A 27,229-nucleotide genomic window follows, 5' to 3' on the forward strand; every position below is an offset into this window, starting at 1 on the left:
TAGGCTAATGGTTGTTTTACGATCCTTCCACATTATAATATAGTTATTACAACAACAAAACCCAAAAAAAAAAATATATATATATATATATATATATAAAAAGCTTTCTCCCCACTTACAGCAGATGTCAGTGCACTTTCATATATGTAACAAAGCCTAAAGAAAAAAAGGCATACACAACATTGCGTTACATTCTTCACTCTCCGCCAGATCGATCGTGACACTCATGCGCAGGGACCGTGACAAGAGCAGGGATACTGCGCATGTCCGAAACTGCCAAATATGAACGCTGCTCCAACATACAAACAAACCAGGTAGGAGTGCTTCATATCTTGACAGGTATTTTTCATGTCTTGATGTTTCTTTCGCGGTTATTAACACAAATTAGCAGTCATCTTGCCTTTATGTACCATGATACTATTTGCTAGTTAGCCCGTAATGCAAGTTTAACGCCCAACAAGCAACCAATTTGCCCTGAGACATGGCTGTGTAGATGTCACGAGACTCCATCTCGGAGTCAATAGCCATGTCTCAGGTCTGGGCAAACTTAACCTATATAGCCAGTGTGTGTTGCATATTTGTAGCCAACATCAAATGTCATTGTGAAATAGCTTTGTGGCTTCATACAGGCTATCAATGCATAACAATGGAAGACAAGAATGTCCATGCCTTTTGGAGGGAGCCCAGCCATGTCCTGTCAAAAGATTGTTACAAGAACCAGTCTAGTTTGTGCTAATGGTGTTTGACTGCTGACAGCAAGACCTTCAGAGAGATTCAGATCAACTTTATTATCATTTGGTCATGTGCTTAAAAAGACTGTATATAAAACATGAAAACACAGAAAATGCACAAAATAATGAATTCAAAGTGCTGTAGCTACACATTTTAAAGTGAGAGTGCAATATGCTGTATACTCGAGGGACCAACAGACTATTATACAGCCTAATGGCTGTTGGAGTAAAAGAGTCCCCATATCTATGGATTTTGAGTGAAGGGGGTGAGTAAAGTTGCTAGCTAGCATTAAACTTATCTTATAAAAAACAATCAATCTTAACATAATCACTAGTTAACTACACATGGTTGATGATATTACTAGTTTATCTAGCTTGTCCTGTGTTGCATATAATCAATGCAGTGCCTGTTAACAAATGGGTGATGATTTAACAAAAGCGCATTTGTGAAAAAAAGCACAATCGTTGCACCAATGTACCTAACCATAAACATCAATGCCTTTCTTAAAATCAATACACAAGTATATATTTTTAAACCTGCATATTTAGTTAAAATAAATTAATGTTAGCAGGCAATATTAACTAGGGAAATTGTGTCACTTCTCTTGCGTTCTGTGCAAGCAGTGTCGGGGTATATCCAGCCGTTTGAGCCGCCTGGCTCGTTGCAAACTGTGAAGACCATTTCTTCCTAGCAAAGACCGTAATTAATTTGCCAGAATTTTACATAATTATGACATAACATTGAAAGTTGTGCAATGTAACAGCAATATTTAGACTTAGGGTTGAACCCGTTCGCTAAAATACGGAACGGTTCCGTATTTCACTGAAAGAATAAACTGTTTGTTTTCGAAATGGTAGTTTCCGGATTTGACCATTATGAATGACCTAAGGCTCGTATTTCTGTGTGTTTATTATAATTAAGTCTATGATTTGATAGACTGCTCTATCAAATATCAAAGGCTGCAGCAGGCTCATAAGCATTCATTCAAACAGGACTTTCCTGCGTTTGCCAGCAGCTCTTCGCAATGCTTGAAGCACAGCGCTGTTTATGACTTCAAGCCTATCAACTCCCGAGATTAGGCTGGTAATACTATAGTGCCTATAAGAGCATCCAATAGTCAAAGGTATATCAAATACAAATGGTAAAGAGAGAAATAGTCCTATAATAACTACAACCTAAAACAAGGAACTTAAATGTTAACTTTTTTACATGGCACATATTGCACTTTTAGTTTCTTCTCCAACACTGTGTTTTTGCATTATTTGAAAAAAATGGAACATGTTTCATTATTTATTTGATACTAAATAGTTTTTATTTATGTATTATAATAAGTGTTAAAATAAGTGTTCATTCAGTATTGTTCTAATTGTCATTATTACATATATATATATATATATTTATTTATTTAAAATAAAAATTGGTTGATTAATCTGTATCTGCTTTTGTGGGTCCTCCAATAATCAGTATCAGCGTAGAAAAGATTTATAGAACATTTTTAAGAGATGGCGGTCAACATTCAAATGGTTCAGTTTGCGTACAAATTCTGTTGCAATTTCTTTATTTTTCCAAAGGCACAGTCATTGAATTTCTTCAATAAGTCTGGAATTATCCCACTGTTCAGTGACAGCTGGAACAGCTTGCCTGAAGTGCTTTGCTGCTGACGCCATCCGGACCATATGATTTTCCTGGGTTGACACCACTGGACAAATTTTTCGGTCTCTCTGTCAAAACATTGAAGAGAGGCTTGGTCTGGGTGAAGGAAACACACAACAGTGGTGTCATCTACATATAAAAAAGTGTGGCTTGTGTCAGAGGCTTGACAATTGTTTGTGTACAATATCAGTGACAGTAGGCAACTTTGAGGGGCTCCCATATTCACCGTTCTAGATGTAGAGATGGCGGAGTTAAAACTTCACTTGTTGAGTACGGTTCACAAAGGAACCTATTAATCCACTTGATCAATAGAGAGTTGACACACAAATTCACCAGCTTATCACCAGTAGGTGGGGTTGAATGGTGTTAAACGCACTACTGAAAAATCATTTTCTTTTGTCCAGTTTTTTTTTAGGTATTGGGACAATCAGCGACTTCTTCCATAAGTCTGGAATTATCCGTGTTCATTGACCGCTGGAACAGCTTCTGGAACGGTAATGTGAGCTGGTCTGCGCATGCCTGAAGTGCCTTGCTGCTGACGCCGTTCAACATGGGAGTTGACATGTTGAATGTATTGCTTGATGCCATTCACAGAGATCTGTATACCAACAGCTGGTATGCTGTCTATACTGTCCAAGGCCACTTTCTGCAGTGATGTAAAATCACACATCAAACCTACAATAGAAACTGTTCAAATCATTTGCAAAAGCAAGGTCATTTTTGAAGGTCATACAATGTCTCTGGTTTGTAGCCTGTGATGGTTTGTAGCCCTTGCCAGGCTTTGCCTTGTTAAACAGGTTTTCTAACTTGTTTCTGTATGCTGCCTTGCACTCCTTCATTTTGCTTTTGAGTTGCCCCCTTCCTCTTTACTGCCACTGGATTTTAAACACTCCTTTGTGCATATAACCACTGACAACCAAACATGTAAGCTGTCTGACTCATGGTCTTAGGCAGTGGATAGAGTTACTGAGAGCCAGTCATGTCAGAGGGGAGAGACATGGGTACACTCAAAGGAGCCGTTAGCCTTGTTCGGCACTTGGTCGTTGCAGGTGCTTTAGCAGTGAGAAATGTCAAGCAAAACAATGTTATTTTTACAGAAACTCATTCTTTCCTCCTCTCTACCCCTCACATACAGTGAACATCATGGGCGGTTGAGAAACACACCCTTGACATATCTTTAGTGAGGAGCACAGAAGGCTAGTTAGACTAGGCTATATTCCAGACCAGACCCCTCAGCCGCAGTCCAGAAGCTAATGCAGCCATGGCTGAGGAGGACTATGGCTGCTTTGTGGACTGGACCCAAATGGGGGACATGGCCAAGAGCAGTGGCACCTCCAAATTGGACGTTAAGGACCACGTGGAGCTCAAAAAGCTGGCCAGGCAAGGTTACTGGTCCAAGAACCACAAGCTCCGTGCCCAGGTCTACCAGCAACTCATTAAGGCAATCCCCTGTCGAACCGTGACACCCGACGCCGAGGTCTACCGAGACCTCATGGGCGACGACACAGGTAAAAAAGCCTTGTCCTCCATCCCACTGCCAGACTTTGTGGATGGCAGCGCTGTGCCGCACTACTGCCTCATGGCAGACGCAGTGACCGCTGTCCACCGGGTCATCTCCTGTCTGGAGGGACAGTTCCCGGACATCTCGCACTGCCCGGCGCTGCCCGCGATGACAGCCCTCCTGCTGCACTTCAGTGCCAACGAGGCGCAGTGCTTCGAGCACGTCAGCCGTCTGCTGGCCTGCAATGAGCCGGGCCAACGCTTTGTAGACCAGACCTTCCTGGCCTATGAGTCCAGCTTCATGACCTTTGGCGACCTGGCCAACAAGTACTGCCCGGCAGCTCACAAGCTCATAGTGGCTACAGCGCAGGACGTGGTGGCGGTGTACTCGGACTGGCAGCGCTGGGTGCTAGGTGACCTGCCCTTCAGCCACGTGGCAAGGGTCCTAGACGTCTTCCTGGTGGAAGGATACAAGGTGTTGTACCGCGTTGCCCTGGCCCTGCTCAAGTTCTACCGCAAGCAGAAGGCCGGGGATGGAACACAGCAATCAGAGGGCCAAAAACAGGACTCTGTGGGGATCAAGGCAGAGATCCAGGCTTTCGTCAAGGCCATCGGCTCCTACATCACCCCGGACAAGCTGCTGGAGAAGGCCTTCTCTATCCGCTTGTTCAGTCGCAAAGAGATCACTCTCCTGCAGCTCACCAACGAGAAATCGCTGCAGCAGAAGGGCATCACTGTCAAACAGAAGAGGTGAGTGAGCAGCGCTAGTGACAGCATCAGTTCTAATTGGGTCTAATTTACATATTAAAAAAATAATAGTTTACAACTCAAATTAATGGAAGTCAGAAGCAATGGATGCTAGTGCTTCTGCTAATGCCATGGTAGCGCCTTAGCTAATGGCAGCGTAAATAAACATTAGACATGGTTCTAAGGGCAACAAGCCATAAACCAAATCAGGATGAGAGGCATGCACTTGCAAAACTGTGCATGACCTCATTAGCCACCAGTGAGAGGTGGCCATTGTTCCTGGCTATATAAAGCTGGTACGACTTGCTGCTAAAAGCATTTGGATTGTCTAATTGATTCTCTGTTTTTAGTTTGCTTGCTCTTTTTTCCTGTTGTGGCTCTGGCTTGCTTTTTGTCATTGATTCATTTCTCACCTTTCTATTCATAGTTTCTGTGCACCTTTTTTGTTATCTTTTTTCCTTTGCTGTTCATTTTTTTGACTTCCACCGTCTTCTTCCATTTGCACCTTTACTCTTGTGTCCATGTGTCGTCTACTGCTCATGCTCCTCCATTCTCCTGTGAACTTGGCTCTGTTAGCCTGAGGTAGGTGTCTCCTCCTTCTCTCTCTCTCCTTCTCTCATTACCTGTTAACACTTGAGCTGACCTCCCTCATTAGTGATAAATTGTATTAGGAACCTTGGCCATATTCTCTGTATTGTATCCTAATCTAAGTGACCAGGAAACAAGATTTGGACATAATACACTGTACCATAGTCCAACCTTAACTCTGCAGGCTTTTGCTTCTCCTCAACACTCAATTGAGTAGGCCTAATTAAAGTCCCTGACTGATTAGCTGGTCCAATCACCTTGTTTGAGAGGTTTGAATTAGGTGCTGTTGGATCATTTCCAGCTCACGCTGTGGCCCTTTTTAGGTCAAGAGTTGTACATTTCCAACAACAACAACCATGATGTGCCCAGACAAGCTTGGAAAATACCATATGAACCTTCCATTACCACAACGTCATGGCCCTACATACTGTACAAACACTTATTTGACTCTCCAATCAGGAGTTTATGTGTTACTAACCTTCCTGCCCGGTTACCATGGCGATAGGCGGACCGTGCAGCTGGCTCTGAACCCGGACACCTTCTCCTCGGAGGTAGTCAGCGCCAAGGAGATGAAGGACATCTGGTCGTGGATCCCCGAGCGCGTCGCCCTATGCGAACCGCAGCTCCTCTTCACCACCTCAACCCATGGCTGTAGCCTCAACAGGTACTTTCTGCCCACTTTACCAGTCTCATTGTAGCCACTTTATCCTGCAGCCGAGGCTAACCACTAGACCAAGGGTGTCAAGTAACGATCCAATGTGGCCCACAGGTGTTTTCCTAGGGGGAAAAGGTCTCAATCTACTTTGAAATGACTAAAACCAAATGAAAACTGTAGAAATAATGGACCTACATTTCTATACAGACTATTCAGCTTGCACGGAAACAAAAGCTAACCTGACAAAAATGGACCATGGTAGTACAATGGGGAAAATACGAGCACTATCATGTTTTTTTTGTCACTACCATGGCAGAAAATACCATGGTACAAGTGCAAATACCAAGGTATTTTTCTGCCATGGTATTAACAAAAAAAACATAATATTTTCATTGTACTACCATGGTACAAAGATGCACCATGGTAGTACAGTGAAAAAACTACTATGGTTTTCTACTAGTAGCATATAGTGAAACGTGAAAGCATGGTAGTTGTTCATGATGGTTTGTGTCACACAATTCTTTGGGTAAAGTGACCAAAAACATAGTCATGTATGGTACTCACATAATGTAATATTGACTACTCGCTCTGCAATAGCAAAGCGTAGGCCTAGGGAACCCTCTTAACCCTTTGATGAGAACGATCACATATTTGTGATCATTGTTGAGTGGACCCTGCAGCGTATGATCTGAAATACAGTGGGGCAAAAAAGTATTTAGTCAGCCACCAATTGTGCAAGTTCTCCCACTTAAAAAGGTGAGAGGCCTGTCATTTTTTATTATAGGTACACTTCAACTATGACAGACAAAATGAGAAGAAAAAAAATCCAGGAAATCACATTGTAGGATTTTTAATTTATTTGCAAATGATGATGTAAGTGACCTAAGTATAGATATACTTCCGGCGCCGACAGAGATGGCCGCCTCGCTTCGCGTTCCTAGGAAACTATGCAGTTTTTTGTTTTTTTACGTGTTATTTCTTACATTAGTACCAAAGGTCATCATAGGTTTCAATACATACAGTCGAGAAAAACTACTGAATATAAGATCAGCGTCAACTCACCATCAGTACGACCAAGACGACCAAGAATATGATTTTCACGAAGCGGATCCTGTGTTCTGCCTTTCAACCAGGACAACGGAAAAGGCCACAGGCTTGGGGAGCAATGGGTTGGCCAGTGAGCACACAGTTCCAGCCCACATAGTTCAGTCTCCAGTGGGACATCAGAGACTGTAACGTTCTTTGCTTCACGAAAGCGTCTCTCCAGTGAGCCATGTTATCGGAGGCGGTGCAGCCAGCGGGTTTCTCCACGCATCGCGCCGACAGAAACAAACCTCTTTCTGGTAAGAAGAGGGGCGGGGGCGTATGCCTTATGGCTAACGAGACGTGGTGTGATCACAGAAACATACAGGAAATCAAATCCTTCTGTTCACCTGATTTAGAATTCCTCACAATCAAATGTCGACCGCATTATCTACCAAGAGAATTCTCTTCGATTATAATCACAGCCGTATATATTCCCCCCCCAAGCAGACACATCGATGGCTCTGAACGAACTTTATTTGACTCTTTGCAAACTGGAATCATACATCCTGAGGCTGCATTCATTGTAGCTGGGGATTTTAACAAGGCTAATCTGAAAACAAGACTCCCTAAATTGTATCAGCATATCGATTGCGCAACCAGGGCTGAAAAACCTTGGATCATTGTTACTCTAACTTCCGCAACGCATATAAGGCCCTGCCCCGCCCTCCTTTCGGAAAAGCTGACCACGACTCCATTTTGCTGATCCCTGCCTACAGACAGAAACTAAAACAAGAAGCTCCCACGCTGAGGTCTGTCCAACGCTGGTCAGACCAAGCTGATTCCACACTCCAAGACTGCTTCCATCACGTGGACTGGGATATGTTTCGTATTGCGTCAGATAACAACATTGACGAATACGCTGATTCGGTGTGCGAGTTCATTAGAACGTGCGTTGAAGATGTCGTTCCCATAGCAACGATTAAAACATTCCCGAACCAGAAACCGTGGATTGATGGCAGCATTCGCGTGAAACTGAAAGCGCGAACCACTTGCTTTTAATCAGGGCAAGGTGACTGGTAACATGACCGAATACAAACAGTGCAGCTATTCCCTCCGCAAGGCTATCAAACAAGCTAAGCGTCAGTATAGAGACAAAGTAGAATCTCAATTCAACGGCTCAGACACAAGAGGTATGTGGCAGGGTCTACAGTCAATCACGGACTACAAGAAGAAAACCAGCCCAGTCACGGACCAGGATGTCTTGCTCCCAGGCAGACTAAATAACTTTTTTGCCCGCTTTGAGGACAATACAGTGCCACTGACACGGCCTGCAACGAAAACATGCGGACTCTCCTTCACTGTAGCCGAGGTGAGTAAAACATTTAAACGTGTTAACCCTCGCAGGGCTGCAGGCCCAGACGGCATCCCCAGCCGCGCCCTCAGAGCATGCGCAGACCAGCTGGCCGGTGTGTTCACGGACATATTCAATCAATCCCTATACCAGTCTGCTGTTCCCACATGCTTCAAGAGGGCCACCATTGTTCCGACTACCGCCCCGTAGCACTCACTTCCGTCATCATGAAGTGCTTTGAGAGACTAGTCAACGACCATATCACCTCCACCCTACCTGACACCCTAGACCCACTCCAATTTGCTTACCGCCCAAATAGGTCCACAGACGATGCAATCTCAACCACACTGCACACTGCCCTAACCCATCTGGACAAGAGGAATACCTATGTGAGAATGCTGTTCATCGACTACAGCTCGGCATTCAACACCATAGTACCCTCCAAGCTCGTCATCAAGCTCGAGACCCTGGGTCTCCACCCCGCCCTGTGCAACTGGGTACTGGACTTCCTGACGGGCCACCCCCAGGTGGTGAGGGTAGGCAACAACATCTCCACCCCGCTGATCCTCAACACTGGGGCCCCACAAGGGTGCGTTCTGAGCCCTCTCCTGTACTCCCTGTTCACCCACGACTGCGTGGCCACGCACGCCTCCAACTCAATCATCAAGTTTGCGGACGACACAACAGTGGTAGGCTTGATTACCAACAACGACGAGATGGACTACAGGGAGGAGGTGAGGGCCCTCGGAGTGTGGTGTCAGGAAAATAACCTCACACTCAACGTCAACAAAACTAAGGAGATGATTGTGGACTTCAGGAAACATCAGAGGGAACACCCCCCTATCCACATCGATGGAACAGTAGTGGAGAGGGTAGTAAGTTTTAAGTTCCTCGGCGTACACATCACAGACAAACTGAATTGGTCCACCCACACAGACAGCATCGTGAAGAAGGCGCAGCAGCGCCTCTTCAACCTCAGGAGGCTGAAGAAATTCGGCTTGTCACCAAAAGCACTCACAAACTTCTACAGATGCACAATCGAGAGCATCCTGGCGGGCTGTATCACCGCCTGGTACGGCAACTGCTCCGCCCACAACCGTAAGGCTCTCCAGAGGGTAGTGAGGTCTGCACAACGCATCACCGGGGGCAAACTACCTGCCCTCCAGGACACCTACACCACCCGATGTTACAGGAAGGCCATAAAGATCATCAAGGACAACAACCACCCGAGCTACTGCCTGTTCACCCCGCTATCATCCAGAAGGTGAGGTCAGTACAGGTGCATCAAAGCTGGGACCGGATTGCTCCGACTCGGAATTTCAACTCTGCGCCTCTTTCTAGAGCTCTGACTTTCCGACCTGAAGATCACTGATGTCATGATTTTACTTTGTATTTTTCAGAGTTCCTAGTTGTTTTGATCATGGCAAAAGACGCAAATAAACCAAGTCAAAGATGGCTGTCCGGAAAATATCAACTTAGTTTGGCCACCTTTCAGTTTATAACAAATCTGCATGTGCTTGTAAGTGTTTACAAGAACCGGACCACATGACTTGACGAGTTGTTTACAGTTTTTGACCAATCACAAAGAAAATAAAATCCTTTCACCTCACAGATCATCAGCCAAATACAAGCCTACTGCCTAGCCGTAGTGCGAATAGGGTTGCCAGAAATGGATGAAACCATTTTAGTGGGGTTTATAAACTGACTAAAAATAAAATAACCTGGAAATGGACTCCTGGGCTCCGTTTCTGAAATGAAACAGAAAAAAAAGTTTAATCAATTTTTGTTATTCCTTGATTTGTAATGCATTCTCACAATTATGTTTTATCATTTGACCAAATGGTTGTTGGCTAGAGAAAATATGATTTGATTATTTCAATAGCCCTAGCCAACAACCTTTAACCAAATCTGTAGACCTACTGTAAACTAAAGACCACGATTTGGGTTGTTCCATTACATCGACTTCTCCTAGGAATATATTGTATAGTTAGTAGTCCGTAGATGGCACCAAGGCATAAACCTAGATAATCCTGTCTAGCTCCATAGTTTATGATAACTCATTATACAGTTGAAGTCTGAAGTTTACATACACTTAGGTTGGAGTCATTAAAACTTGTTTTTCATCCACTCCACAAATTTCTTCAAGTCAGTTAGGACATCTACTTTGTGCATGACACAAGTAATTTTTCCAACAATTGTTTACAGACAGATTATTTCACTTATAATTCACGTTATCACAATCCCAGTGGGTCAGAAGTTTACATTCACTAAGTTGACTGTGCCTTTAAACAGCTTGGAAAATTCCAGAAAATGATGTCATGGCTTTAGAAGCTTCTGATAGGCTAATTGACATCATTTGAGTCAATTGGAGGCCTACCTTCAAACTCAGTGCCTCTTTGCTTGACATAATGGGAAAATCAAAAGAAATCAGCCAAGACCTCAGAATAAAAATTGTAGACCTCCACTAGTCTGGTTCATCCTTGGGAGCAATTTCCAAACGCCTGAAGGTACCACGTTCATCTGTATAAACAATAGTACGCAATTCTAAACACCATGGGACCATGCAGCCGTCATACCGCTCAGGCAGGAAACGCGTTCTGTCTCCTAGAGATGAACGTACTTTGGTGCGAAAAGTGCAAATCAATCCCAGAACAACAGCAAAGAACCTTGTGAAGATGCTGGAGGAAACCAGTACAAAAGTATCTATATCCACAGTAAAACGAGTCCTATATTGACATAACCTGAAAGGCTATTCAGTAAGGAAGAAGGGACTGGTGCACAAAATAGATGGCATCATGAGGAGGGACAATTATGTGGATATATTGAAGCAACATCTCAAGACATCAGTCAGGAAATTAAAGCGTGGTCGCAAATGGATCTTCCAAATGGACAATGACCCCAAGCATACTTCCAAAGTTGTGGCAAAATGGCTTAAGGACAACAAAGTCAAGGTATTGGAGTGGCCATCACAAAGCCCTGACCTCTATCCTATAGAAAATGTGTTGGCAGAACTGAAAAAGCGTGTGCGAGCAAGGAGGCCTACAAACCTGACTCAGTTCCACCAGCTCTGTCAGGAGGAATGGGCCAAAATTCACCCAACTTATTGTGGGAAGCTTGTGAAAGGCTACCCAAAACATTTGACCCAAGTTAAACCATTTAAAGGCAATGCTACCAAATATTAATCGAGTGTATGTAAACTTCTGACCCACTGGGAATGTGATGATCGAAAGAAAAAGTTGAACTTTTTTTTTCTCTCTAGTATTATTCTGACATTTCACATTCTTAAAATAAAGTGGTGATCCTAACTGACCTAAGACAGGGAGTGTTTACTAGGATTAAATGTCAGGAATTGTGAAACTGAGTGTATGTAAACTTCCGATTTCAACTGTATCTACAGCCTTGCTTCACTCATGCCACGGTCTGCATACAATATAGCTGATTGCACGCACAAAGTACCTCACTTTGTTGCTAACATGACTTTGTCCACTACTCTGTTCTCATTATTCTCAGCCTCGACCAGGCTAAAACCTATTCAAGCCATAATACTCACTGCATTTGATGTGAAATCTTCCTCGCTTGGTGACGAGGCAGGCCTCTGTAGGCTACATGTGCAGTGGTGATAAATTACATACATTTTTTTAAATGAAGAAAAAGTGTTTAGGATGCCAGCCGTTCTCGGGCTTAGCCATGGTCGACATATGTAATATTTGCTCATACCCGGCTCTCACTTTTTGTATGCAACTATTGTATCAAATACACCAGATTTAGCGCCTCAGGTTTCCGGCCCTATCTCACATGCACAGCCGCTCAGACAGGCTAATACCAAAGCCTCTTTCAGATAATAATAGATGTAATATAGATGATAATACTAATTATACAATTATCAATAATACTATACATACTGCTACTACTATAGGAAGAACATTTTATGTAGCAGACATTGCGGTATTGATACAAAGAGGGATGTAGAGAATCGTGGCAAAATGCAACAATCAAATTCTAGAACAGCAGCATAGAATGCTGGTCCCGCGTGCAAAAAGAACTCGCTGTAAGGGCCATTAATAATATTTAGAACTTACTCGTCAAAAGGTTAAACCCCTTTAGCTCATAGTGATAAACCACAACACATGGTCTAGTAGTGTGCCCTACTATTAAACCTTGGGACCTAGATAGGTTATGGTGAGAAGAATGGAGACTGACACCATGACGATAAGGTTTAAAATAATACATTTATCTGGTGCTTCTCTCTTCGGTACAGTTTTAGTTGGTTCTCTCTCATTCAGCGGACTACTCTTCTACCTTTCTAAATAGCCAACATACTAAAAAACTATTTGTAAGAAGGTATAGTCTTATCTCGACATATCCTTAAAAGTCAAGTTCAACTTCATACCTTTCAGACTGTCAGTACGGTTGAAAGTATGGATTATATCCCCCGCACGCCGTGCAGGTTGGGTAATAATGACAGTCATATCGGTGATGTGACAGCGTGGGAGGACGTGCCTGCGGTTCATACAAAACACTCACTTTCTTATTTCTTCTCACAAAGTTTGCTTGGCCATATCGTGCAAGTTGACTGCTCCGCTGCTCCTGTTTTTTTGGATTGCATCTTCCAGTAGGATAAGCTAAACTTTGTGTTGTGCTTACTTTCAGTCTGTCACCAACAGCCTGTGACCTGTGGGTTGGAGCGCAAAACTCACCCTCCAAGGCTATGTGACAGCTCTCCCCTACCTATCCCTACCTAGAGTAGATCAGGCGTCCTTGTCTTGTGCTGACTTAGCCCAACAGCTAGTATGTCTGTTGGCAGATATCCTAAAACAGAACCTTGAGGATCATTGAAATGTACAGTTGATTTGTCAGAGGACAAACCATCCACAGAGACAAGCTTTCCGACAGATAAGATCTAAACCAGGCCAGAACTTGTCCGTGTAAACCAATTTGGGTTTCCAATCTCTCCAAAAGAATGTGGTGATCGATGGCATCAAAAGCAGCACTAAGGTCTCGGAGCCCGAGGACAGATGCAGAGCCTTGGTCTGACGCCATTAAAAGGTAATTTACCACTTTCATGAGTGCAGTCTCAGTACTATGATGAGTAAAACCAGACGAAGCGTTTCGTATACATTTTGTCTTCGGGAAGGCAGTAGGTTTACCGCGCAACAGCATTTTCTAAAATATTTGAGATGAATGGGAGATTTGGTAAGGGCCGATATAGTTTTATATATTTTCTGGGTCAAAGTTTGGCTTTTTCAAGAGACTTTATTACTGCCACTTTTAGTGAGTTTGGTACACATCCGGTGGATAGGGAGCCGTTTATTATGTTCAACATAGGGGGGCCAAGCACAGAAAGCAGCTCTTTCAGTAGTTTAGTTGGAATAAGGTCCAGTATGCAGCTTGAAGGTTTAGAGGCCATGACTATTTTCATCAATGTGTCAAGAGATCTAGTATTAAAAAACTTGAGTGTCTCCTTTTATCCTAGGTCCTGTCAGTGTTGTGCAGACTCAGGACAACTGAGCATTGGAAAAATATGCAGATCTAAAGAGGAGTCCGTAATCTGCTTTCTAATGATCAAAATCTTTTCGTCAAAGAAGTTGTGACAGTATCAAAAATACATTTAGGATTGTTCTTATTTTCCTCAATTAAGTTGGAAAAATAGGATGATTGAGCAGCAGTGAGGGCTCTTCGATACTGCACGGTACGGTCTTTCCAAGCTAGTCGGAAGACTTCCAGTTTGGTGTGGCGCCATTTCCGTTCCAATTTTCTGGGAGCTTGCTTCAGGGCTCGGGTATTTTCTGTATACCAGGGAGCTAGTTTGTTATGACAAATGTTTTTAGTTTTTAGGGGTGTCACGAACCGGCTCAAAGCCCGTAACAAAGGGAGACAACGTGGAGATAAGGAGTAACAAAATATATATTTATTAACTAAAGCAACTAAGGAAAATATACAATGGTGTGTGTAATCAGTAATCAGTAGTGTAAGTGAGTGTTTTGCATGCATGAATGTGATAATGCAGGGTGCTGAAAGGTGCCAAAGCAAACAAACAAACGGCCACCAAGAACCACAACACAATCTACAAAGGTGTCTGCATGGAGAGAGTCTCCTCCATGAATGGGGAAGTGGTGTATTTATCCTGGGAGACACCGGGCCCAGGTGTTTCCCATGTAGCTGACGACCCTCCCAACTCCGCCCACCAGCATCCTAATAAGGAAATAACAGAGAGAGAATACGGCAGACAGAGTGGGAGGGTCGTCACATCCCCCCCCCCATAAAACCGGGGACCAACAAGGACCCCGGAACAAAATACCAAATTGACACAGCTTCTGCGCCACAAATTGATGAGGGTTTACGTGTTCACACTTACAATTTGCCCCAGCCAACCTCCTCCCCAGACCTCAGCGACCTTCGCACAGGAAGCAACATTTAAGAGTAAATAAGAAAACAAGACCAGGAGGGAGCAGACAGGACAGAGAGAACACGACAATACGAAACAATGGTCAGTCACGTAAACATTTAGGAACAGGGCACACGAGAGAGCGCATCAGCAATCACGTTTTCAGTCCCCCGGATGTGCCTCACATCGAGATGGAATGATTGTAAAAATAAACACCATCGCATTATCCTCTGGTTTGGACACATCATGGACCTCAAAAAAGTGAGGGGGTTATGGTCGGTGTAGACCACAATGGGCACTACCCCCGACCCGACATACACTTCGAAGTGTTGTAGCGCCCAAATGAGTGCTAGCGCTTCCTTTTCAATAACTGAATAGTTCAACTGATAATCGTTAAACTTTTTGGAAAAGAAACTAACAGGCCTCTCAATCCCAGACACATCTGCTTGCAGCAAAACTGCACCTGCCCCCACATGACTAGCATCCACCTGCAAGGTAAATGACAAATCCAGGCGAGGAGCAGCCAGCACCGGAGTTGAGGTCAGCAACCTCTTTGCATCTTCAAAAGCGTGTTGACAACGAGTAGACCAAACGTAAACAGCCTTAGCTTTCAGCATATCTGTCAAGGGAGCGACCACAGTAGAGAAGTTCCTACAAAAACTACGGTAGTACCCAATCATGCCCAAGAAACGCATCAGTTCCTTTTTAGTAGTTGGTGGTGGAAAAGCATCAATAGCCACCACTTTAGCCCGAACAGGACGCACTTCACCCTGCCCAACCACTTTTCCAAGGTATGTAACGGTTGCCTGAGCAAACTCACATTTAGCCAGATTGATTGTGAGGCGACCCGCAGCCAGACGTTCGAACAAGGCTTGAATACGGGACAGATGTTCTTCCCAAGTATCTGCATATATTACTACATCGTCCAAATAAACAGCGCACCCGGTCAGACCGGCGACAACCCTGTTCATAAGTCGCTGAAAAGTGGCAGGTGCATTTCGCAGACCGAAACTCATAACCGAATACGAGTACAGACCAAAGGGTGTAATAAAGGCAGAGATTTCACGTGCCCTACTCGTCAGTGGCACCTGCCAATAGCCTTTTAACAGGTCAAATTTGCTCACAAACTTAGCTGCACCGACTTGATCAACACAGTCCTCCATCCGAGGAAGAGGAAATGAATCTGGCTTTGTGACACTGTTTACCTTACGGTAGTCCGTACAAAAACGGTTTGTTCCATCCGGTTTACTGACCAAGATACAGGGAGAAGCCCAACTGGAGAAAGAAGGCTCTGCTATCTTACTCTCCAGCATGTACTTGACCTCAGCATCCAGACAACGTAGTTTCTCTGAAGAAACTCTATAGAACCGCTGACGAATGGGGTCAGCACCTCCAATGTCAATATCATGTTCTATTAAGTTTGTACGTGTAGGTGTATCAGAAAACAAACCTGGAAATCTCTGAATAAGACCAACCATCTCTTTCCGCCCATCAACAGGTAGGTGAGTGAGAAGACTGTCTAAAATATCCAGTGTTTTTTCAATCTACCCTGCAATATACAATCGTCAGGACCAGGAACATCTTCCTCCTCATGCACAGAACTAGCAGGACAAGAACACAAGGAAACAACGGTATCAGCCAAAAGAACAGGTTTACCGTCCTCTGTAGAATCCCACTGTTCAGTCTCAGAGGAACGTGCATAATAGGGTTAACAGATTTACATGGCACAGCTGGTGTGCTTTCCTCTGTTCTGGAGTGGCAACTAGATAATTTTGCTCAGTGTACTGGCGCACCACTGTATATGGACCTTGAAACTTGGCTTGAAAAGGAGAACCAACAATTGGCAGCAGAGCAAGAACCTGGTCACCTGGACTAAAGTGACGAGGCTCAGTTCGGCGATCAAATATGCCCTTCATCCTCTCCTGTGAAGATGATAACTTCTCTTTAGCCATTTCACCAGCGGCGTACAGTCGTCGCCGGAAATCACACACATACGATAATAGGGACTGAGGAGGCTCGGGAGACTTCCAGTCATCCTGGAGAACAGATAAGTCAACGCACCCTATGTCCAAACACAAGGTCATTTGGACTGAAACCTGTGCTCTCCTGTGAAACTTCCCTAGCGGCTAACAGTAACCAAGGCAACCCCTCCTCCCAATCCTTATCCATCTCAGTACAATAAGCTCTCAACAAAGACTTAAGTGTTTGATGGAAACGTTCCAGTGCTCCTTGACTTTGCGCGTGATAGGCGCTAGACAAATTGTGTTTAATATGGAGCTGTTGAAGAACCTGACTAAACAGATTAGAGGTAAAATTAGATCCTTGATCACTCTGAATGACCTTAGGGATTCCAAACAATGAGAGAAACTGAGTCAATGCTTTTAACACCGATTTAGTCGTGATAGATCGGAGAGGATAGGCAGCAGGAAACCTAGTGGTCTGACACATCACAGTGAACAGGTAACTGCTACCCTTTTTAGAACGAGGCAGAGGACCCACACAGTCAATAATCAGATACTCAAAAGGTTGGCTGAGTACAGGAATAGGAAACAATGGTACTGGTTTAATAGCTTGTTTAGGCTTACCAGTTAATTGACAGGTGTGACAAGTTTTGATAAAATCAGAAACATCCCTCTTTAATCTAGGCCAAAAGAAATGTCTTAATATGCAATTGTAAGTTCTCCTCACCCCCATATGTCCAGCAACGTCGCTGTGAGAAGTTTCCAACACCAACTCACGAAGCTTAACTGGTACAACAACCTGACTAATTGCCTCCCCCAGAAAACTACTATCATGAGACACCCACTTTCTCATCAGGACATCCTCTTGGAGAAAATAGCCATGGGCGACATCTCCCAACTGTTCTACAGGCACAATTTGATCACGCAACTCTTCCAACGTGGGGTCATCCCGTTGCGCATTGATTAGATCTGACCGGGTTACAGATAACAGGATAACAGGGAAAACAGTGACATACTTTGTATTATTATCATTAGTCGGCGCAGTAACCAGTTCGCCACGGCTCATAGAACATGTCACTGCACACACAGAGAACACCTCTGGGAAACTCTGTACACTCTCATCAGGAATCCCAACAAATGACGGCTTCGTGGAAACCACTAGAGATGGAAACACGACTGGCCATACACGCTCACCAGCCAAGTTATTCCCAAGGATAACGTCGATACCCTCAATAGGCAACGAAGGACGCATCCCCACAACAACTTCACCCTTCACCAGCCCACAATCCAACATCAGTTTATGCAATGGAACTGACAGAGTGTTCAAACCTATTCCCCTAATTAGAACACTATTCCCCGAATCAGTCTCAGCAGAAAAGGGTAACCCAGACTCCAACACAAATGATTCAGAGGCACCTGTGTCTCTCAGGATCTTCACTGGCACTAGGTCTTTACTTCCTAACATAGACACAAAACCTTCCGTAATGAAAGGTAAATAGTCTGGATCAATATGGACTTTCACATTCTCCTGGGCTTGAGGAAATGAGTCATGAGTGAACTGATGTGGAACAGGTGCAGCTAACGCGGTAGGCTTAGATTTAGCATAAGCACCCTTTGACCTGAGAAGTGGACATTCGTTTTTCCAATGACCTGAACCTTGACAGTAGTGACACTCCTGCCCAAAGTCAGCTTTACCATGGGAGTCAGGCTCAACCCTAGTTGAATAGAACTCTGCCCGTGAACCAAAGTATCTCGGTGAGCGAAGCCCAAATCTATCCGAACGCCCCCACTCTTTCCGAATACGGGGCTCTGCAAAGACACTTTTGTGAGTCAACACATACTCGTCCGCCAAAACCGCAGCTTCAGCAACATTCTTTACTTTCTGTTCGTTAATATACGTGGCAATACGATCAGGAATTGTGTCCTTAAATTGCTCTTAACATAATCAGATCACACAGCCCTTGGAAAGTCACAACTGCAGAGGCGGAACACCAGCGATTAAACTGTAAAGATAACTGTCGCGCAAACTCAACATGAGTCTGCTTATCATCCCTTTTTAAAGTTCTAAATCGTTGGCGGTAAGCCTCAGGGACCAGTTCATAAATCTGTAACACAGCTGTTTTAACTTTATCATAACTGGTACTGTCTAGTGCACTAAGAGCTGAATATGCTTCCATTGCTTTACCAGTCAGCACACACTGCAACATTAAAGTGCGGTCAGAATCAGTCCAACTCCTAGCGTCAGCAACCCGCTCAAACAACGAAAAGAATGTCTCGGGGTCCTTTTCATTAAACTGAGGCAATAACCGTAAGTTCCCAACAATATCAAATGTCTCTGGGGCACGACCAAAAGCAGAACTACCCCTAGGTAAATCTGGGTCACCTTCCCAAAACAAACTCTCCCCTGAGATCTTTCCTTCCCTAACCAACTCTATACGTTCTTGTTGCAACTTGATTTTAGAACGCTCCAAATCTTGTTTAAATGCCAATTCTTTTTCATATTTTACACGATCATGCTCTAGCTTCTCACGATCATGCTGCCGATCATGCTCTCTCTTCTCACGATCATGCTCCAGCTGTAACAAAAGCAGTTCTTTCTGCTGTTCAAAAAGAAGGCTACTAGGGCTAACCGATGGAATGGCCATTGTAACGTTATGGGGAGACGACAAATCCTCAGCAGAGGCTGGCCCAGTGGTAACTTCAAGAATACCACTCTCCATCAGATTGGCCTTCAATATCAACCTAATAGAATTCTTTAGACGTTTATCACTAATCTCAACCTTGTAGTGTTCCGCGACCTTCAACAGCTGTTCTTTAGTACCTAAATCTAACAATTCCTCTGATGGAGAGCGAATGAACTTATCTACATAAGACGCCATAATCACAAAAAAAAAATTCTCGCTCTTCCCTTCTGCTGAGCACACCAGACCACAACCAGAGAATTGACAATCACCCTGAGCACCACAGAAGAGAGATGAGATACGGAGCTTCCCCAAAACCTACAATAACTCAACCCTAGTCTTCGTGCAGATTTGCGGTGGGAATTTACGCACTGTAGCCCGCTGGCAAGGAAAAACTCCCCAGCATGCTGGCAAATTCCACCAAGCCACGGATGTGCCCCCGAGACAACTGCTCAGTCCACAGACACCACACAAAAATAACAAACATTAACCATGCCCAACATATTCCAAAAAATGAAACACGTCGCTAAACCTATCAGGGGAAAAAGGCTATAGCTCCGGGTAGCAAGTTCCACTACCCTACACAAATCTCCTACCGAGGTACACAGCCGATTTACTCACCTCCTCAGACTGACTTCCCAACAGAAAGTAGAACAAGATTTTCCAGGCTAGGCAGGGCCTGGAAACTAACCATTCTCTCTCCAACGCAGCACACAAACCAAACAACAAAGGCAACCAATACTGGGCCTATCAAACTCAATATGCAAACCAAACACGTACCTCCACGGTCTCCCAAACCAATAGTTCAAAGATCCCGGACGAGCTCCCACTTGTCACGAACCGGCTCAAAGTCCGTAACAAAGGGAGACAACGTGGAGATACGGAGTAAGTAACAAAATATATATTTATTAACTAAAGCAACTAAGGAAAATATACAATGGTGTGTGTAATCAGTAATCAGTAGTGTAAGTGAGTGTTTTGCATGCATGAATGTGATAATGCAGGGTGTTGAAAGGTGCCAAAGCAAACAAACAAACAAACAAACAAACAAACAAACAAACAAACAAAAGGCCACCAAGAACCACAACACAATCTACAAAGGTGTCTGCATGGAGAGAGTCTCCTCCATGAATGGGGAAGTGGTGTATTTATCCTGGGAGACACCGGGCCCATGTGTTTCCCATGTAGCTGACGACCCTCCCAACTCCGCCCACCAGCATCCTAATAAGGAAATAACAGAGAGAGAATACGGCAGACAGAGTGGGAGGGTCGTCACAGGGGTGCGACTGCATCGAGGATATTACGCAAGGTTAGGTGGTTAACCGATTGTTGTATTCTGACGTCCTTGGGTAGGTGGAGGTAGTCTGGAAGGGCATCTAGAAATCTTTGGCTTGTCTGAGAATTTATAGCATGACTTTTGATGATCCTTGGTTGGGTTCTGAGCAGATTATTTGTTGCGATTGCAAATGAAATAAAATGGTGGTCCGATAGTCCAGGATTATGAGGAAAAACATTGAGATCCACAATATTTATTCCACGGGACAAAACTAGGTCCAGAGTATGACTGTGGCAGTGAGTAGGTCCGGAGACATGTTGGACAAAACCCACTGAGTCGATGACGGCTCCAATAGCCTTTTGGAGTTGGTCTGTTGACTTTTCCATGTGAATATTAAAGTCACCAAAAATCTGAATATTATCTGCCATGACTACACAAGGTCCGATAGGAATTCAGGGAACTGAGTGAGGAACGCTGTATATGGCCCAGGAGGCCTTTAAACAGTAGCTATAAAAAGTGAGTAAGCTGCAAAGACTTCATGACTAGAAACTCAAAAGATGAAAACGCAGTCATTTTTCTTGTTTGTAAATTGAAATTTGGTATTGTAAATGTTAGCAACACGTCCGCCTTTGCGGGATGCACGGGGGATATGGTCACTAGTGTAACCAGGAGGAGAGGCCTCATTTAACACAGTGAATTCATCAGGCTTAAGCCATGTTTCAGTCAGGCCAATCACATTGATCAGTGATTAGTACATTAACTATAACTGCCTTGGAAGTGAGGGATCTAACATTAAGTAGCCCTATTTTGAGATGTGAGGTATCACAATCTCTTTCAAAATGGCAGGAATGGAGAAGGTCGTTATTCCAGTGAGATTGCTAAGGCGAACACCGGCATGTTTAGTTTTGCCCAACCTAGGTCGAGGCACATATGGTTTCAATGGGAATGGCTGAGCTGACTACACTGACTGTGCTAAGCTGGCAGGCTGGCTAACAGCCTGCTGCCTGGCCTGCACCCTATCTCATTGTGGATCTAGAGGAGTTAGAGCCCTGTCTCTGTTCATAGATAAGATGAGAGCACCCCTCCAGCTAGGATGGAGTCCATCACTCCTCAGCAGGCCTGGTCCTGGCCGGCTTAGCCGTGATGATGACCTGCTCTTCACTCGGGCATCCACCCAGCAGTTTAATGAACAGGATGATGACACGCCCAACATGGCGAGGGAAGTGCCTACCAATGTTGTAGACCCATTCAGCGTCAACGCTATGGATGGGTCTGAGAAGTCATTCCAAGGCTCTGATCACATTGACTCAGAAGAAAGCTGTGCCTCACTACTCTGTCTTGCGTGCGGCCTTAGCTAGGCTAGAGCTTGATCACCCATAAGCCACAGACAGCTGTTAACCTGTTCTTTAAGAACACGTTTTATATGAACCGCGAGGCACGCCCTCCCACGCTATCATGTCAACGGCGTGACTGTTGTTATTAATACTCGAACCATTGTAAATAAGAATTTGTTCTTAACTGACGTGCCTAGTTAAAAAGGTTACTTTATTTATTTTTTAATAAAGCCATGGTACATTTTCATGATTATAGCAACATTTTCATATCACCTATAGGCAATATCACCGCAGATATGCAATATTATCGTCGCTATGCTGTAATGTCGCCAAGCCCGACCCATTGGTTCACTTCCTACTTTACCCAGTTTACCATACTTATCTTACTCTGTACCTTTCCCCACAGTCTCGGCTACCTTACCATAAAGGGACAATCTGCAATTGGTAGGCTACATCCATTTTGGGACTTTATAGTGATAGTTCACCCAAATGACAAATTGGTTTCCTTACCCAGTAAGCAGTCTATGGACAAGGTATGACAGCAATCCATGCATTGGTTTAATTTTCTTGCCATTGTTAAATATATTTGAACTTACTCTGCAGATTATCTGTGGTGTTGGTGCTTCAGCTGGTTGAAAGTTGAGACAAAATATCCACAGTATTATTAAACAGACGGAGGTACATGGTCGCGATGCATGTATACTAACTGATGTTCACATGGTTTTTTGCCAGTTGATAGAAATGTTATCTTCAGTGCCGGCGCTTTGGGTAAACAACATTTCCCTGTGGATAGTTTCACTCAAATTAGGAGCAGCTGAAGGACCAACCGCACAGACAACCAGTAGAGTAAGTTCAATTGTAATTTGAATGTCTTGTAAGGAAAATGTCCATGATTTTGCAGTGCTTTTTTGTTTTCAGATTGTTTAGCAAGAATTGGTATCAAAGTCTGATTTATTAGGCAAGGTTCAGTTATGAATCAGCAATGCCCTTATCCTTGTCGTTGTATAGTCGGTCAGAGCTATCCAAAGTACATCACTAGTGGCTATAAAGACTAGCTAGTGAAAAATGCTGATCTTTCAGACTCAGATTGACACATTTGGTTTTTCAACAGGGAATGGTTTAACTTTCTGAGTAATGCTACATAGAAATAATTGACTAAAGAGACACTGCAGGATGATTATTAAAAAATCTGACTTCATTTAAATCTTACTTTAAAACACTTATGGAATGTATCATGCTGTAGGCTAAATGTAATTTTGTTGCATTTTCAGTTAAAAAGGTCCCCCTTCTTTCTCATCTTTAAGATACAACATGATTGATAACGGGTAGCTTGTGTGTTTTTCATATAGATACTTGCAGGCATGCATGGCCAGACTGTGTAAGTGATGTGATGTGTAATCGTGGTTGTCCATTCCTTTTGTCCCAGGTTCTACGCTCATGTCGAAGGCTATGAGCCCACTCTGCTACTCATCCGGACCTGTAAATCTGACGTAGGGACCTTACACACACTTACAACTTGTGTGTGCCCTTACCCCCTCATGTAGCAACATAATGACATCCACAGCAATAGACAAGTAACTATCGAGCTCACAGGATTATGGCATGGAGGATCAAGTGTTTTAAATCTACAGTTGAGTCAGTTTTTCAATCATATTGATATGGTAAAGACGTATAATTGAATGATATATGGATACATTTACAGTATGCATTATCTACTTCTAATAATAACCATTTTGTGACTGAATAAAACACGTTTTTGTGTGCAACCCTGTCTCAAACTGTCCTATCCCTATTTTCCTATTCTCCTATGCCTTCTAACATTCCTTTTATTTTCTATCCCACTTCTCCCATTGATGCTACTGTAATACACCCTGTCACCATACCCTGCATTGTCTATCCAGGTATGTGGAGCCTTCCTCTCTACAGATTGGGAGGAGCGCAAGCGAGGCGGGAACAAACTCAGCTTCTTTGGGACCGGAGAATGTTTCATCTTCAGGGTGAGTTATCTATTTCCCTATTCACTTTCATTTTCTCATCCAATTAGTGTGAACCCACCATTCTTTGCTTTTTTGTATTATTTTTGAGGTGTAGCATGTTTTGGGAATTATTTTGGTTGCGTCCCATATATACTGAACAAAAATATAAACAATTTCATTGATTTTACTGAGCTACAGTTCATATGAAGAAATCAATTCATTACGTCCTAATCTATGGATTACACATGACTGGGAATACAGATATGCATCTGTTGGTCACAGATAACTTAAAGAAAATGGACCTGACAAATGGGCCTCAGGATCACTTGGTGTTTTTGTGCATTCAAATTGCAATCAATTAAAATACAATTGTGTTCATTGTCAGTAACTTATGTCTGCCCATACCATAACCCCACTGCCACCATGGGGCACTCTGCTCACAAAGTTTACATCAGAAAACCGCTAGCCCAGACGACGGCGGTTGTGAGGCCAGTTGGATGTACAGCCAAATTCTTTAAAACAACGTTGGAGGCGGCTTATGGTAGAGAAATTAACATGACATTTTCTGCCAATTTATGGTAGAGAAATTAACATTACATTTTCTGGCAACAGCTCTGGTGGATATTCCTGCAGTGAACATGCCAATTGCATGCTCCTTCAAAACGTGAGACTTATGTGGCATTGTGTTGTGTGACGATACTGCACATTTTAGAGTGGCCTCTTTATGGTCCCCAGCACAGGGTGCACCCGTGTAATGATCATGCTGTTTAATCAGCTTCTTGATATGCCGGACCTGTCAGGTGGATGGATTATATTGGGAAAGGAGAAATGCTCACTAAACAGGGATGTAAACAAATTTGTGCACAACATCTGAGAGAGAGAAGCATTTTGTGCGTATGAAACAAACTTTACATGTTATGTTTAATATTTTTGTTCAGTGTAATTTATCCTCAGAATTGTCAAAGAAGTGACTAAGAGTGGGAACCAGGGGGCAAGACTTACAAATAGTTGTTTTCAGCCCGTCACAATAATTAGTCTCCTTATCACAAGTCTGGCTTCCACCCACTGAACAGAAAAGCATATCAGATCCAAAATGAGTGATATAACTAAATGTTATGTAAACTTTAGAGAGGTTTTCCTGAGTGTACCTGAGCTAGAAATAGCTTTAATTCCAAGTCCTAGCGTGAATTATTAAACTGTTGTGGTGTGGATGATGCGCAGCTGTGTGCCCTGTTGGTCTGCCTGTGGCCACACACACACACTCAACGGAAAGTCCTGGAACTGGAGCCTAACAGTACAATGCCACCTGATACGGCCCTCACCTGACACCACATACAATAAGATAAGGATCGAGTTCTATCAGACATGCATGGAGAGAGAGAGGCTGGGGAGGGATCAAGGGAATGAAAAAGCACCAATTCTGACAGAGTATTCAGTGTCCAGCTTGTATCTGAAAGATTCAAGGTAACCCCTCCAGTATGAAGATAATAGAGATGTAATGAATATGGCCACCAGTCACTCCACCCATCACACAACATTGACTTGAAAGAGTATTCCTGTTCAAGTAATTATATTTTAATGATGAACATCAACCCACAAACGTGAGCATCCCTCCCGTTTTTTTTGTTGGTGTAGCTGAAGCCGGAGATGGAGAGGTATGAGTGGGTGGTGATCCGTCACCCGGAGCTAGCCTCCACCATCAAGGCCCAGAGCAGTGAGGTCCCTGCCGAGGACGAGGCTCCCCCCGACAAGCAGAACTCGGACGGCAACCGCCTTCCCGTGGAGAGGCCAGCCGCTGACCCATCTGATCGCCTGTCGCCCTTCCTCTCAGCCCGACACTTCCATCTCAACTCCAGGAACACCTCCATGTTCATGGCGGGCAACTTTGACTCCATCATAGTGGGTGAGTGGAGTCCTTCTTGTTCTTAATCGTTCAAACTTTGCCAGAGTGAGTAAGATGTTCTCAGGTCTATATCAGTCATTGATAAGGACAGTGCCACAATTAAACTAACTGAAGATCCTTGTGGCCTTTGCCTGTCCCTCTGGGCCTCTTCTTCTCACTCAGCGTCTCTCTTCCTTAATTGATAAATCCGATTGTTCAGTTCACTTACCGAGATAAGATCATTTTCCTGTCTTAACTGCTGTTCTGTCTCCTGCCAGGGGGAGGCGAGGGCAACGCGCTGTACATCGACAGTGAGCTAAACCACGGACGCACAGCCCGCTGCACCACCTTTGACAACCCACCGCTCTGCTCCACCGAGAGCTTCCAGGTGGCCCTGCTGGAGGTGTGGGGCTTCAAGGACACCATGGCCTCAGATAGATAGATAGATAGATAGATAGATAGACACACACACTCACAGTTTGAGATACACACACACACATCCCACCAAGGGCCTGATGAAGCTACCTGCAGTATCAGAACAAACCCCTTTCTGTCCAGCAAATTCATTTATCCATTGAATATATCCACACATTGAACTCTACATAAATGTGAAATATTTGTATTTATTCATGTAAAACAAGTATCTGAACGTATTTTTATTTGTGATTCTTTTTGTACAGATGTTTTATTATTGTATTAGTATTTTTGTTGACTCTCATTGAGGGGTTTGATGGCGAAAAGCAGCTCTGTTGTCTGGAATGATCAAATGTCATCCTTTTACACACTCAAGTAATGTCATTTCTGTGTTCACTTTATACCCACCTCTGAATTTGTGCAATCTGGTTATGCACCAAACCAACTGCCAAAATGGTATTCACTATATCGACAGGCAGTCTACCCAGCTGTCAGAACTCAGGTGAGATGAAGACCATATCCACGTCCCTCATTATTTAGGTGCACAATCTGTGGTAAAGCTATCTGTGTAAGTAATGCAGTATTCATCTGTCTCTCTCTTTCTCTATCCGTCCTACAAACAATATCATTCCAAAAAATTGCAGAATATGTATGTTCTTGTGCAGAGACTCAACTGTATATCATTGAATATCTGTGTTGTATTGAAGAAAGTCCCCCAGTGAAGTATTGATTGAAAAATTACAGATCATTATACAGTTGAAGTCTGAAGTTTACATGCACCTTAGCCAAAATTCCCTGTCTTAGGTCAATTAGGATCACCACTTTATTTTAAGAATGTGAAATGTCAGAATAATAGTAGAGCATTATTTATTTCAGCTTTTATTTTTTTCATCACATTCCCAGTTGGTCAGAAGTTTACATACACTCAATTAGTATTTGGTAGCATTGCCTTTCAATTGTTTAACTTGGGTCAAACGTTTTCAGGTAGCCTTCCACAAGCTTCCCACAATAAGTTGGATGAATGTTGGCCCATTCCTCCTGACAGAGCTGGTGTAACTGAGTCAGGTT

The 27,229-nt window shown here is 43.6% G+C and overlaps 1 protein-coding gene across 2 annotated transcripts; it reads left to right on the forward strand.

The window, feature by feature from the left end:
- Positions 1-249: 249 nt before the first annotated feature.
- Positions 250-27,005, forward strand: LOC109876129 (TBC1 domain family member 24). 2 transcript variants are annotated; one of them, XM_031805024.1, is made up of 8 exons: positions 250-314; positions 2,790-2,879; positions 3,521-4,635; positions 5,726-5,884; positions 23,316-23,379; positions 23,791-23,886; positions 25,501-25,768; positions 26,026-27,005. In XM_031805024.1, exons 3-8 carry the CDS (start codon positions 3,647-3,649, stop codon positions 26,187-26,189), a joined length of 1,740 nt encoding a protein of 579 aa, XP_031660884.1. In that variant the 5' UTR covers positions 250-314; positions 2,790-2,879; positions 3,521-3,646; the 3' UTR covers positions 26,190-27,005. The 2 variants fall into 2 exon arrangements, with proteins under 2 accessions (XP_031660884.1, XP_020324185.1); XM_020468596.2 differs by having other exon boundaries at positions 2,790-4,635.
- Positions 27,006-27,229: the final 224 nt, after the last annotated feature.

This window comes from Oncorhynchus kisutch, linkage group LG25 (genome assembly GCF_002021735.2).
Source record: "Oncorhynchus kisutch isolate 150728-3 linkage group LG25, Okis_V2, whole genome shotgun sequence".
Taxonomy (NCBI): domain Eukaryota; kingdom Metazoa; phylum Chordata; class Actinopteri; order Salmoniformes; family Salmonidae; genus Oncorhynchus; species Oncorhynchus kisutch.